This window comes from Hemitrygon akajei, chromosome 5, assembly GCF_048418815.1.
Source record: "Hemitrygon akajei chromosome 5, sHemAka1.3, whole genome shotgun sequence".
Taxonomy (NCBI): Eukaryota; Metazoa; Chordata; class Chondrichthyes; order Myliobatiformes; family Dasyatidae; genus Hemitrygon; species Hemitrygon akajei.
This window is the reverse complement of record NC_133128.1, coordinates 94,446,664-94,462,206: the sequence shown is the minus strand read 5'-3', so window position 1 is coordinate 94,462,206 and position 15,543 is coordinate 94,446,664. Positions and strand designations below refer to the sequence as shown.

The 15,543-nt window shown below is 45.1% G+C and overlaps 1 protein-coding gene across 2 annotated transcripts in view; it reads left to right on the top strand.

Annotated features, from left to right (window-relative positions):
• The first annotated feature begins 356 nt into the window (after positions 1-356).
• The window catches only part of LOC140728003 (MICOS complex subunit MIC26-like), a 31,837-nt gene continuing 16,650 nt past the window's right edge, over positions 357-15,543 (top strand). Inside the window, exons 1-5 of one of the 2 annotated variants that reach the window (XM_073046083.1) lie at positions 437-455; positions 1,005-1,106; positions 3,385-3,480; positions 9,090-9,209; positions 13,196-13,250. In XM_073046083.1, coding sequence (XP_072902184.1) covers positions 3,472-3,480; positions 9,090-9,209; positions 13,196-13,250 — 184 coding nt within the window. In that variant the 5' untranslated portion in view covers positions 437-455; positions 1,005-1,106; positions 3,385-3,471. Of the gene's footprint in view, positions 456-1,004; positions 1,107-3,384; positions 3,481-9,089; positions 9,210-13,195; positions 13,251-15,543 lie in introns of both variants that reach the window. The other variant, XM_073046082.1, reaches the window with a different exon arrangement.

Sequence of the window (15,543 nt, the reverse complement as noted above, 5' to 3'; positions counted from 1 at the left end):
GGTATAGATAGAGTGAATGCAAGCAGGCTTTTTCCACTGAGGCTAGGGGAGAAAAAAACCCAGAGGACATTGGTTAAGGGTGAAGGGGGAAAAGTTTAAAGGGAACATGGGGGGGGGGTGCTTCTTCATGGAGAGTGGTGGGAGTGTGGAATGAACTGCCAGATGAAGTGGTAACTTTTAACATTTAAGAAAAACTTGGACAGGTACATGGATGAGAGGTGTATGGGGGGATATGGGCCAGGTGCAGGTCAGTGGGACTAGGCAGAAAAATGGTTCGACACAGCCAAGAAGGGCCAAAACGCCAGTTTCTGTGCTGTAATGTTCTATGGAGAGGGTGAGCTGCGGCCGATTTTGAATTTGCGTTGTGTGTCTGACCTCCGCGGCCGCCGTAGGTGGAGCGGCCGGCCTGTCCTGTCCTGGGAGTAGGTACGGCGGGAACGGGGACGGAGAGGACGGTGAGTCCGGGACGCGGCCTGCCGGTGGGTGGGCCAGAAAGAGATGTGGAAACGCTCCCAACAGTCGGTGAATGGAGGGGGTTTGTGCACATGGTGGGAAGTAGATTTCAGTAGAGGACAGTCCTTGACTTGTGGAGTCAGCAGCTGCACTGGTGCGAGAATTCCGGTTCCATTTTACTGGCACCTGGACAGGGCTGTGTGGATTGGGGGGGAAAGGGTCAAACGCAGGTAAATGGGACTAGTTTGGATGGGTATTTTGGGCAGTCTGTACTGCATGACTATGGGCGAAGGAAATATTTCAGTCCATGCAGTGTGGCGATTGAGGGGTATAACTTTTATTATTGTAATCCAGACAACATCTGATAAACGTCTTCTAAAGCCTCCATATCCTACAGTGAGATAGCCAGAACTGCAGTGTCCAAGTTTTACATAGCTGGCTATAAAAGGGTGCGTGGAGACTGGAATGTGTGCCCACAGGCGCAGTGGGTGAGGGTAGTATCCCAAACATTGAAGGTTGGCCACTGTGTAACTTGGTACCATTTCTTGCAGGTTGTGGGAGTGGAAAGGTTCCACACATACCTGGGACTCGTTCCAATGCCTGTGTTCGCACAGAGTAACAAAGACATGAAAGGGATTCTCAAAGTTGATCAGGTAATGCTCTTATTTTGTAGTCTGCTAATATTGATACGTTTTTATTTTGTAGTTCAAAGTAAATTTATTATCAAAGTACTTACATGTTGCCATATACAACCGTGAGATTTATTTATTTCTGGGCAATCACAGTAAATACAAGAAACAATAGAATCTGAAAGACCTCACCCAACAGGATGGACACCAATGTGCAAAAAACCAGTGCAAATACAAAAAGAAAGAGAAAAAAGTAACATTAGTAATATGTCAACACAAGAAATTACAAAAATAAATAATAAAAGACTTAACAAATTCTGGATGATAAATGCAGAAAATGCCAAGAGAAACCAGAAACAATCCCACACACTACAGGACTGAGCAGCAGTTTAACTCAATCCGATTCCTTACACCAGCAAAATCAAATGGCAAGCATCATTCACCAAATCTTGCTTAAAATACAAACTCATAAAAGACACCATTCCTTGCTGTAAATGCGTGCCTGATCCAGTTTTGGAGTTAATTATATTATGACCAATGTATTAATACAGCTAGAGCAATCCATAATAACCGTCTGGAGTATAATATTACAGGATAAACGAGCAAGAACAACTTACTTAACCATTCCAAACACACACAACTTATCTTTAACAATTAGTTAAAAATCACCAGAAATATGCTGAATTAAAAGAGGAAATTGAAAGACTGTGGAACATGACAGGGGATACATTGTCCCAGTAGTAATATCTACCACTGGTATCCTCCCAAAGTCACTGCACAATAGCATTAAACAATTAGTCCTACACAGCAATATTTATGTAAATTTTCAGAAAGCCACAACACTAAACACCACTAGAATGGTCCAAAACTTCCTAGCAATTGAGAAATAAATGTGCTTGGCACTGCCTGTATCTCTGGTTTGAACTGAGGGGAAAGAATAAATAAATAAGCAATATAAGCAATCAAGAACATGAGATGAAGAGTCCTTAAATGTGACTCTCATTCAGTGATGTGCGAGTGAAGTTATCTACTCTGGTTCAAAGGGCTGATGATTGAGGGTTAATAACTGTTAACCCTCAAATAACAAAGACAATTTTTGATTTTGTTTGAACTTCCATCGTCTCTGATCAATACAAGGGAGCCAGCACGATCCCCCTTCACCCCTCGCTTGCATGCCCATAATGGGGAAAGTGCACATGCTGACTAAATGCTTACATAGCCCAAATGAACTGAACCAACAATAGCTGTCCCTGAACCTGGTGGTGTGGGTCCTGGGGCTCTTGTCCCATCTTCCCAATGGCAACAGCATGGCCTGGGTGATGGGGGTCCCTGCTTTCCTGCGACAGCGCTCCACGTAGATGTGCTCAGCGATGGGGAGAATAATAGTTCAACGTGGACTAGGTAGGCCAAAGGGCCAGTTTCTGTGATAGTGCCCTATCATTTTGAATCGCGTTGTTCTCTAAAGCGATGTAGCAATCAACACTGGCAATTTTATTTACAAATTCACACGTTCATACACCAGCTTAATACAGAGGAAGTGCAGTGTCTCACAAAGCAGGAATTGCTCCCAAACCGAAGTCCCCGTAGTAAACTGTGCCCCTTTCTTGACTCTGAGGGAGATGCTTTCAGCTGAATCAGGGAAAGCTTGCTCTGTGCCGAGAGGTTGCTTGCAAATGCGCCAACCATTGCAGAGGCTGTCCTCGGTTACTCCGGTAAAGGAATGAGCAATATGTGAGAGCTGAGCAATTGTCTACTAAGCCAAACAAGGCACTGCCGAATTGGAGCATGTTAAATGAGTGGAGTTGGTCAACACTTAAGGACATATTTCTACATCTGCTTCAGGGTCGGCTAATTTGAAAGATTCCTGTGATGTTCCTGTTGAGCATCAGCAAGAAATGTTGGGCCAGTTAACCATGAGGCTGATTAACTGATAAGCTGATTAGCTTGCATCCCTCCTCGAGCAAGATCAGTAGGAACTTAGTTCCATTGGCACTTCTCAATTGATTGCCTGATGTGTGAAGTGTTGGATCCTATTATGTACAACACCGAGTTCAGGCTTTGGTGTGGTGAGATCTGGTTTGGGAGAAACCTTGCCTTACCCAGAACGAATCTAATTTCAGTATATCCAGCTGCTTCTATGCAACAGCAGCAAAAGCTTCAGATGACGCATCACAGAAGATGCAGACCTCTTTCTTTTGAGCTGTGGATGCTGGAATTGTTCTGTAGGTTCTTGGACTTTTCAAATCTTTAAGATCCTGAAGGGAGGAATACTACTGCTGCCACTGTATATGTTTCTCTTTAGGGAGCGTGACATCCCATCCACAAGCGTCTGAGGTCAACATGAAGCATCCCTGCTTACTGACTGGAGCAGCAAATCAATAGGCTGTTGATGGCCATGGTGGGTAAAGGGTCTTACAGTAATCTGCAAAGTAAGGGTGCCAGTAATGAGGTCACATCCAAGGCCCAGACTACGCTGCATAGAAGGCAGGTCCAGTCCAAGATCAAGATTCTGCAGACCTTTGGCCAGATCTTCAGGTGGGAAGGGTTGCATGACCTCAGTACTGTTGGATGTGATCTTACGTGGTCTGAGATTAGACAGTCAACGTGTATTGCGCTGCTTTCAGTGCATTGACTGCTTCTTCTGCACTAGAAAATGATTTCAGACTGTCACTGAAATAGAAGTGCCTCACTGTGTACCTTCATGCTTCAGTCTGAATTCATTCTCTTCCTTGATAGCGGTCCTTTTCAGGCCTCAGCTGCTGTGACTCAGTTACCAAATACATGAGCTCTTGTGGGTACTTATGAATATTATTGTCCATTTGGTGGTCACAAAACTACAAGAGTCTGAGGTAGTCTCGATGATCCTCTCTCACTGGGAAGCAAGGGAACATTTGCTCGATGTCTGCCATCACTGCGATGGACTCAGTATTGAAATGCACGAGGACCCTGAGCACACTGTTATTGAGGTCTGGACCCCATAGGAGCATACTGTTCAGTGATTAGCCTTTGAACTGCACACTTGAATCAAAGACGGTTCATATTTGTGCAGGTTTCTGTGAGTTTTCTTTGCTGGAATCTTGTGGAGGCAGTAACTCAGCACGATTGCTCCTGAAGAGTCAACTCCACATAATGATCTTTCATTCCTGTTTCCTTCTCAGTGTGTGACTGGGGACATGAATCGGCCAAGGGTCTATTCTCTATTCTTTGGTAGAAGTTGTTGTGGAGTGCAGAAAGGAAAGGGAGCTGCCCAAGTGTTTGACTCATCTCTGCTAAACTCTGTTCATGATTCGAAGGCAGATCGCATCTTCGGTGGAAGATGCCAGCTTTTCATTGTCCTCCAAGTGACAGCGACTGGCTTGCCTGAATCTGGTTGTCAGTGTGAGTACGTAAGTATGTGCTTCATTTGCTTTCCGACAGTCTTCTGTTTCATACAAATTCTGCTCTCACAGGATCTGAAATGAATTCCGCACTTGTTCTCTAGGACATTAGTCTGAAACCATCGAGGCAGGCCTCACCCACTGTGACCCAACCCAGGTCCAGTCATTGGGTTTAAGGTGCACCATGCCAACCATTACTAGGTTCATGTACCTTGTGTGCACGGATGGTGCCTCTGCCGAGCAGCAGGAGAATTTCAGCAGAAGTGTCAAGTGGGAGGGTCGTGTCAGCTGTAGCCTTAGGATGTGAATGACCGTGTGCAGCCTCAGGAGTTGGGATTTCATCTGCTGTTGGGATCGTGGTCACACTCAATGAAATATGGCGAGGTTAAGCAGACCACCCTTCCTACTGACTCCACGACAAATCCCTGGCTCTTCTCCTGGCATGTCTTTAGAACGTAAGGGGGAACTTTGAATATTGAATGTGTCAAAGAATGTTGAATTTGCCAATGACACATTGCTCTGATCTTCAATATCACATATGCCTTTAGTTTTTGCTCGGGATGTCCTTTTAGGTAGATGTTGACTCAACATATTTTAAAGCAGGGTTGGTCTTGGAAGCCTTTCCTGCATACCTGTGTGCACGGGGACGTATTGCACCCGATGGATGCTCAGCTGGCTCCCCACTGTGACTGGAGCCAGTCATAGCCAAGGTGCTGACCCTGAGGGGAATGTTGATGTGTGCTGCTCACTGCTGCACTTCGTGCAGTGTAAGAGAGCTTTAGTCTTTTGATTGTTGAGCTATTGAAGCACAACATTTAAAATATATTGAGTGCTCCTTTAGAAAGTGCCTCTGGTCTGGAAGCATTTTTGTTTTTCTGAATGCTTTTCATTTCCTTAAGAGGTGAGGTTCCTTAAGGGGAGGATGTTGTCTATCGGGGTTCATGATAGAGTTTTCTACTTCAGTTTTGTTGACCGTGATAGGGGTTCTGGTTTTCCATACTTTTGCTGGAATGAGGTGTTACCAGAGGTTGAGAGGATAAAACCAGGGTCATTTTGCATTTCTGCATGGTGGCAGATGAAGTCCACAAAGAATGAAAATGGTGAATGGGGACGTGATACTTGAACCCTTCAGTTATCCATTGCTCTTGCATGCTGTTTGGTTGTGTTTCCACTATAGGGTTTATTCCTCTTGCAGTGTCCAAGAAACTCAGTCCTAGTAGGTAACCCTTGCTTTTCGCAGCTGGCAGATCTGTTTTCAGAACTACAAGTTCCCGGAGCTTCCGTGGTTCTTTGTGTGAGAGCTTTAGAAATTATCAAGTCTATTAAAGGGAGATTCTTTGATTGCCCCTGGAAAGCCACAGTGTTTGTCCAGCCTCTACCACAGCATTTGTACCCTATGGTTGGATTACTCTTGTGAACTGCCTTAACCCTTGTTGCATGTTGCAGTGACTCCCCACCAGGCCATTACAGAGAAGGTCTAGCTTTTTGCTTGGTTTGAGACTTCGTCCTTCGATGGGGTTGTGAAAGCTTGACTTGCAGGACAGATAACTGGAACACTTTTATTCCTGCTGTGACTAGGTCTCGAGCCAGATCAAATGCACCTGCAGCTCCTGAATGAGAGCATTGTGGAAACTGGTTTGCCAAATGTGTTTCCTGGGGTTCAGTCTCTCCATGTCTGCAGATGGGATTGGCATCAGCAGCAACTCTTCACTATGGTAAAAAATTTGGAAGGGATGTTGTGGGTCTTTGCTGCTGTAGACCTTGACTGTCAAAACCTGGACTATGTGAAATACATGCTGGTGAGAGGTGAGGACAGCTTCTTGTAGAGCTGTACCACTGATGTTTTTTGTAGCCAAAATAGGTTTGGACATATTCTTTAGTAAGATTCATTGGCTCTTGTGACGGCAAAGCATGACTGGTTCTGGTTATGGACTCAGCTGTCTAAGTCAGCTGCTGCTTCATACACCTGAGGCAGCCTTAGCTCCACCCTCTTCCTCGAGCACACTTCATGGAAATTCTGTACATGCTCTGCTCATGCCTTCTCAATTTGTATCTCAACTTCAGCTTTGGTGCAAGTTCATGCTGGAGCTATGTGAATTGTGCATTGCAATAGATGAGCCACATTCTGACCTAGCTCCAGATCTTGGTGATCAACGTTACTCGAGTCGCAAGCGGACATCGATTTCGGCGTCTAGACATATCTCCAGACCGCGGGCAATGCCTCTGAAGACGTTATCTTTTCACTCTGCTGCCCTCACTGTGTACATATAGAGAGCTATGCAGTGATCTAACCAACATCTCAAATATCACCTGAGACAGAAGCTTTCTTTGGGCCACCATCCATGAGGCACAAGTCAAGAGCTGGGCTGGATGAGGGCAGCACCAACTTTACAGAAGCTCTTAATGAAAAGCAGGTCAAAAAAATCCACTTAATTAGTGCCCCACCCACCTTCCTTAAGGCAGCAGCAGGTTATGACTGCATTATGTACCTTCTACAAAATGCACTGCAGTCACCCAGCATCACCCGCCTGCCCCTCCAGCTCACATGCTTGGAAAGCTCTGATAATCCTCTGTCCCAGTGATTGCAAATCCTGACAGTTCAGCCTCAGGTTAACCTGATACTGTTTCATTTTCCTTTCAAACTTGCCAGGGCCCAGTTTCCCACACTCCCTTTAAACTCACCAAGGTCCTGTTTCCCACACTCTTTAAACTCACCAGGGCCCTGTTTCCCACACTCCCTTTAAACTCATCAGGGCCCTGTTTCCCACACTCCCTTTAAACTCACTAGGGCCCCACTTCCCATACTCCCTTTAAACTCACCAGGGCCCTGTTTCCCACACTCCCTTTAAACTCACCAGGGCCCCATTTCCCATACTCCCTTTAAACTCACCAGGGCCCTGTTTCCCACACTCCCTTTAAACTCACTAGGGCCCCATTTCCCATACTCCCTTTAAAGTCACCAGGGCCCTGTTTCCCACACTCCCTTTAAACTCACCAGGGCCCCGTTTCCCACACTCTTTAAACTCACCAGGGCCCCGTTTCCCACACTCCCTTTAAACTCACTAGGGCCTTGTTTCCCACACTCCCTTTAAACTCACCAGGGCCCCGTTTCCCACACTCTTTAAACTCACCAGGGCCCTGTTTCCCACACTCCCTTTAAACTCACCAAGGTCCTGTTTCCCACACTCTTTAAACTCACCAGGGCCCTGTTTCCCACACTCCCTTTAAACTCACCAGGGCCCCGTTTCCCACACTCCCTTTAAACTCACCAGGGCCCTGTTTCCCACACCCTTTAAACTCACCAGGGCCCTGTTTCCCACACTCCCTTTAAACTCACCAGGGCCCTGTTTCCCACACTCCCTTTAAACTCACCAGGGCCCTGTTTCCCACATTCCCTTTAAACTCACCAGGACCCCGTTACCCACACTCCCTTTAAACTCACCAGGGCCCTGTTTCCCACACTCCCTTTAAACTCACCAGGGCCCTGTTTCCCACACTCACTTTAAACTCACCAGGGCCCCATTTCCCATACTCCCTTTAAACTCACCAGGGCCCCGTTTCCCACACTCCCTTTAAACTCACCAGGGCCCCGTTTCCCACACTCCCTTTAAACACACCAGGCCCCGTTTCCCACACTCCCTTTAAACTCACCAGGGCCCCATTTCCCATACTCCCTTTAAACTCACCAGGGCCCCGTTTCCCACACTCCCTTTAAACTCACCAGGGCCCCGTTTCCCACACTCCCTTTAAACTCACCAGGGCCCCGTTTCCCACACTCCCTTTAAACTCACCAGGGCCCCGTTTCCCACACTCCCTTTAAACTCACCAGGGCCCCATTTCCCATACTCCCTTTAAACTCACCAGGGCCCCGTTTCCCACACTCCCTTTAAACTCACCAGGGCCCCGTTTCCCACACTCCCTTTAAACTCACCAGGGCCCCGTTTCCCACACTCCCTTTAAACTCACCAGGGCCCCGTTTCCCACACTCCCTTTAAACTCAACAGGGCCTCGTTTCCCATACTCCCTTTAAACTCACTAGGGCCCCGTTTACCACACTCTATGTTTAAACTCATCAGGGCTCCATTTTCCATACTCCATTAAATGTTTGTAGGTAAGCAGGGAACTGTGTATTTAATATTTCAGTAATATTTGAGTAATATTGTAAACATACTGTTTGATTCATCATTGTGGTTTACATAATGCATTGTGGGTTATATGTAAAAGTACATAAATGGCACACATTATGCCGTCACGTCATACACACATGTCTCTCTGAAAGTAAAAACAAAACTCAGACAAGCTCTCCTGCACTCCCATCTTTTTGCTTACAGTTAGTGGAGTTACAAAATATAACAATTGGAATTAATGTTTCTTTAGTAGAGAGTGAGCCAGTAGAATTTGATTCTCGATCGATTCAAGGCAATGGGGAGAGTGAGATAATGGTCTTTTGGTTGGATTGTTGCAAGATTACAAGAAATGAGTTGGGCAGTGGGATTAATTTTGGATTAATATAGAATGTAATTTACATTGGCAAGGTTATCGTATGGAATTGGTGGCATTAATTTTGCTTTGAGGAGAGTAACTCAGTGGTCTGTACCTACAGTAGCCACGACCCATCCTTGTTTTGCAGTTATCGCTTTATACAACCCCAACTAAAACCTCGCATTTTGAGGAAGCAAAACCAACTCATCTTGAAGAGAGCATCTCTGTTTTACGGAAGTCAGCAGAACCGTATATCACTCAGTATCAGGTATGGCAAACATTTGGACTGTGTCCTTTGGGAAGAATGCGGTTTGATTTGAGTTATCTAATGTTCCCTTCAGACTTGGGAGAGATTTCTGGCTGCCAGGAACATTGGTTTCAGGATCATCTGAGCCACTGGTAATTCCTTTGCCATTTTTTTTTAGTTGTTGGATTGTTACTGTTATTCTTTGGATATGTTGCATGTAGGTCCAGGTCCTGATTAAGAGAGTGCTCCATTTGATAACAACCCCTAGAAATGGACACCCATTTGAAGACAGACCTAGATCCTTCAGGGTCTTGTCAAACATGGCCCTAAAGCACTCTTGTCTTGCAGGCGGGCATGTGTCTAAAAGATTACTCTGTTATCTAACAAGCATTCCTATTGTATTGCTGATAAAGCTGTCATAGCATATGGCCATCCTTTTCATAAATTGAAGATTTTGACTGAAAGATGTTAGAAGAGTACAGCACAGGAACAGGCCCTTCAGCCCACGATGTATGTGCTGAGCATGTTGCGGAATTAAGCTAAATCTCTTTTGCCTGCACTCGATCCATATCCCTCCATTTCCTGCATATCGATGTGACTATTGTATCTGCTTCCACCACCACCCCTGGCAGCTCATTCCAGCCACTGGGTAAAACAAAACTTGCACTGCACATCTCATCTGAACTTTTCCCCCTCACCTTAAATGCATGCCTCTAGTATTTGCCACCTACCCTGAGGAAAAAAAGATTCTGACTGTCTAACTCTCAAAATCTTATAAACTTATATCTTATCTTCCCTCAGCTTTTGACACTGACCGGACTCTCCTTATAGCTCATACCATCTAATCTAGGCAGCTTCTTGGTAATCCCCTTTTGCATCCTTTTCAAAACACCACATCCTTCCTGTAATGGATGACTAAAGTGCACCCTAAACAAAGTTTTTTTATATAGCTGCACCATGACTTCTTCATTGCCCCAACCAATGAAGGCAGGCGTACCATCCGACTTATTTTACCATCCTGTCACTGAGGAGTTCATGAACCTCTAGGATTGAGACCATCTGTCTCAACTTTGCTCACAAAGCTGCCATTCCTGTTCCATTCCCACTATACTTTCAGCACAAGCCTCACTCCAGTGCCTTCAGTATCTCCCTCCATTCTCACTGAACTTTCCTTCATGACCGTTCTAGTGGCTGAAGTGATTCCTTCTCTACAGCCTATGCTCATCCACCTCCCTTTCATCCCTTGAAAGTTAGAACAGTAATTGAATCACATTGAGATAGTGGAAACTGCATGTTGGAGTGTTGGGACAGGGTGTCACAGGGGTCATCAGTATACATGAGTAAGCTGTTTCCATTGACATCTGTAGGTAGCAGCTGATGTGGGCATCTTACGATTGGTGATCTGCCCCCTGTCTCAGGACTGGAAAGGCCCAGAATGATACCTTCTGATGGCTTCATGGTGCTATTTCCCTTGAAATCTCTGCAGCCTTTGGTACCATTCATCACATTGTCATCCCCCAGGGCTCAATTGGAATTCCACCATTAAGTATTCAATTGGAGGCACAAGGATGAAACTTCTCTATCACAAGGATCTGCCCTCCTTCCCCCCCCCCCCACCCCCCACGTGCTGGCCTTTTGATTACATCATTTTCAGTCCTGGTTACCTTGCACTCGTGGACCAGCTCCATCTCCTACTACCTGCCTTGATCCAATCATTGCTCTGTTTAAGACGAGCATCTTCACAGAACAGAATAGATTCAATCTACTTACTCTTCATCCATCCTCCTCCTCTCATTCGAACCAGGTTTTTCACATTTGACCCTAGGCCGAGTCCACCACATACTTGCTCTGTTAAAAGCACCATTTCCACAGTACTACATTGCCCATCTGCCCCTGAACTTGTCTCAACCCATCTGCCTCCTAAAGGTGAGGACCTGTCCACTTGTTGCACTAGACTCCCCAATAACAATAGTGTTTCACCCTACATTGTCTTCATGTGAACTGTTCTGCCCATACTGCCCAGTACACGTCTTACCTCGAGCTCGCTGAAGCACATTTGTCCGCACTGCTTTAATCTGTGCTCTTGCAGGAATCCATGTAACCGGTGAACAAGGTGAGTGAGCTAAGGTTAAGTTGTTCAGACAAGTATTCAAGGAGGCTGGAGGTGTAAAACCATGGAAGCTGATGCAGAGGAGATTTATGGGTGTATACAAGGTCTTGATGGATAAATAGACAAAAACTGTTCCATTAGTGGACTATTCAGGAATTGGATGCATGATTTACTGTGATGGGCAAAAGATACAGGGGGCAAGTTTTCTTTATGCACTGTTTAGGGCCTGGAATTTTCAACCAGCTGAAATGTTCAACCCAAAACATGAACAATTTCTTTCCCCCCATAGATGCTGATCAGAGTTCCCCTGGCAAGTTGTTTATTGCTGGAAATTCCAGCATCTCCATTAGGCTCCGGAATTTCTGTCTGTTAGGGTAGTGTCATCAGTTGAGGTTTTCAAAACAAATTAATTAGGCACAAGAGAAACGATTGAAGAGACATTGTTGAAGAGAACAAGAGACTAGGACTGACTGGACTAGTCTCTGAAGATCTGACACAGACCAAGTCTGGACAACTTACAATGGAAATGGTGGCCAGGTTACTAAGTTTGTGGCAGGAACCAAAAGCACTGGCTTCATTCTTCTCCGTATTCAATAGCAGGAAATTTCTTTCATCCAGATAAACACTGTGAGAAATTTGAAATGACGAATAGTCAACATAGAATCAGTAAACAGTGTTAAGTGTCTATTATTACATAAATCGTATTTTGCCTGGTCAAGCTGGTCTATATCTTGCAAACAGTCTTCAACTCTACTGCAGTTCCAATCATCAGTAAGCTGGATGTGAGGAACAGACAACTTAAACACTAAAGATGAACTCTTGATCTCTCAGTCTAGCACACCATACCCTTCAACTTGGCCTGCCTGCACGGCACGTCCTCTCTCACTGTAACATTATATTCGCATTTTCCGTTTGTACTACCTCGATGTATGAAATTATCTACCTGGGTAAACCAAATACCAGTTGCAATTCTCATTACGTTATTGAAATATAGCCAAGTTCAAGTTCAGTTTATTGTCATTCAACCATACAGCTAAATGAAGCAAAGTTCCTCCGGACGAGGGTGCACAACATAGTACATATAACTCACACATTATACAGAAAGTAATATTACCACAAATAAGTGAACAAATAATAGCATTTATAACACAATATAAAAGGTAAACAATATATCGGTAAAGACAATTCATGCATGATGAGATCTGGTGGTGGCAAGTAATTCAGTAGTCTCACAGCCTGGGGAAGAAGCTGTTCCCCTCCCTAATGGTATAGAGCTAAGACTCTATATGGTCAATCCCTGTGAAATTCAGCAACAGTTACTAGTCTTTTTTCTCTTGCTTTAGCAACTGTTCACTCTGCCAATCGGCAGAAAGATTACAGAAGTCCTGGAGAATACATCATCATTTTGTACTGTGTCATATGACATGGGCGATCATGGTCTTCCATCCAAAGCCCTTCTCACTCTTTTCTCTATCCATGACCATGATTTTTCTTGGCAATTTTTTCTATAGAAGTGGTTTGCTGTGCCTTCTTTTGGGCAGCATCTTTACAAAATGGTGATCCCAACCATGATCAGTACCCATCAGAGATTGTCTGCTGGCATCAGGCAGGCAATCTGAAGAAGACAGATACACAAAGTTCACCCCATGGAGCGGTGTAGATGGTCCCTATGGGTAACGTATCATGTGGGTCAGATCTGCTCTAAAAGACAAGGGCCCCATTCATAAACTGATGCTAAGAATATTTATTCAGGTCTGTCAGGGATAGTACTAAAAAAAATTCTTCAAATACAAATAGAATCTTTTAACTTTAGTTGTAAAGAGGTGTATGCTCTTGAGGACTCTTCTTCATTGAATAGAATCTTACTTTGATTTATTTCATTTTTTTCTCTTTTAAGGGTGTTTACAAGGATCTTAAGCCTAAAATAGAAAAAACTGTTCAGCTTGGAAAAGGTAAGAAACCATCTGAGTTTGTCATCCATTTCTGTATGATATAAGAAATAAAAACAGAATTACACTATTCACCCCCTCCCTCAGGCCAGCTCTTGCATTAAAGACTGATCTTTTACCTTGAGGCTGATTCAACTTTAGTTAGCTGCCAGTCCATTTTTCCCTTGAATGTACTGAATTGCAGAGGTTAACCACTCTTTGTGTGAATTAATTTATTCTGTTCTGATCCTCTTATTTTACCCATTAAGTGGTTTTAGACACCTCATCCAGGGAAATCATCTACACTGTGAAGTCAAAGAAGTAAGTTTTGATGAGATCACCTCTCAGTCTTATAAACTCTGCATAATCTCTCCTCAAACCTACCATATCAGTTACCCTTCTGGTGAACCATTGCTGCAGTTCCTCCATTGCAAGTATATCTTCTTTGGGTATGCGGATCATACCTATGCCCACTATTCTAGCTGTAGACTTGGTAGGATGCTATATAAATAGAGCAAAGTTTCTACATTTGTACTCAAGTTCCTTTGAAACCAAGCCCTTCGGGGTTATTTTTACTGAACTTGCGCATTAGTCCTGGAACTCAAGTGTAAGGGTACTGGGGCCCTTTAAACACCGATACCTTTCAGTGTCTGACCATTTAAAACATTCAAGCAATGCTGTGCTTACTCAGCCCCTGCTGCTCCAGCCACTGCCTCTTCCTCATTGGGAGGCTGTGGATATGGTGAGAAGGGAGTGTATGAGGTTGAATAGGATACGGAATCGGCCATGATGCAGTGGCAGATCACACTCGATGGGCTGAATGGCCTTATTCTGCTCCTATGTCTTATGGACCACAGTCAGAGCAGATCAGAAGTAACACCAGGTGTGTCGAGCTGCAGCTTCTTAGAGACCAGAACTGGAGCTGCAGCTGGATGACCTTCGTCTGGTCAGGGAGAGTGAGGAGGTGATAGAGAGGAGCTATAGGCAGGTAGTCACACCGGGACCACAGGAGACAAAGAAGTGGGTAACAGTCAGGAGAGGGAAGGGCAAGAAGCAGGTGCCAGAGAGTACCCCTATGGCTGTCCCCCTTAACAATAAGCACTCCTGCTTGAGTACTGTTGGAGGAGATAACCTACCTGGGGGGAGCAACAGTGGCCGCACCTCTGGCACAGAGTCTGGCCCTGTGGTTCAGAAGGGCAGGGAAAGGAAGAGGATGGCAGCAGTGATAGGGAACTCTATAGTTAGGGGGTTAGACGGGCGATTCTGTGGACGAAGGGAAGAAACGCAGTAGAGGTTGTGGTACATATTGGTACCAATGACATAGACAGGAAAAGGAAGGAGGTTGGAGAAACAGACTACAGGGAGTTAGGAAAGAAGTTGAGAGCAGGACCTCAAAGGAAGTCATCTCGGGATTACTGCCTGTGCCACGTGACAGTGAGTATAGGAATAGAATGAGGTGGAGGATAAATGCGTGGCTGAGGGATTGAAGTAGGAGGCAGGGTTTCAGATTTCTGGATCATTGGGACCTCTTTTGGGGCAGGTATGACCTGTACAAAAAGGATGGGTTGCACTTGAATCCCAGGGGGACCAATATCCTGGCGGGGAGGTTTGCTAAGGCTATTGGAGAGAGTTTAAACTAGAATTGCAGTGGGGTGGGAACCAAACTGAAGTGACAGAGGAAAGGGAGGTTGGCTCACAAATAGAGAAAGCTTTGAGTCAGTGCGAAAAGGAGGATAGGCAGGTGATAGAGAAGGGACACGCTCAGACCGATGGTTTGAGGTGTGTCTGTTTTAATATGAGGAGTGTTATGAATAAAGTGGATGAGCTTAGAGTGTGGATCAGTACTTGGAGCTATGATGTTGTGGCCATTACAGAGACTTGGATGGTGCAGGGGCAAGAATGGCTACTTCAAGTGCCAGGCTTCAGATGTTTTAGAAAGGATAGGGAGGGAGGCAAAAGAGTTGGGGGCGTGGCACTGCTGATCAGAGGTAGTGGCACAGCTACAGAAAAGGAGGAAGTCATGGAGGGGTTGGCTGCGGAGTCTCTGTGGGTGGAAGTTAGGAACAGGAAGGGGGCAATAACTCTACTGGGTGTTTTTTATAGACCACCCAATAGTAACAGGGACATCGAGGAGCAGATAGGGAGACAAATTCTGGAAAGGAGTAATAATAACAGGGTTGTTCTGATGGGAGATTTTAATTTCCCAAATATTAATTGGCATCTCCCGAGAGTGAGGGGTTTAGATGGGGTGGAGTTTGTTAGGTGTGTTCAGGAAGGTTTCTTGACACAATATGTAGATAAGCCTACAAGAGAAGAG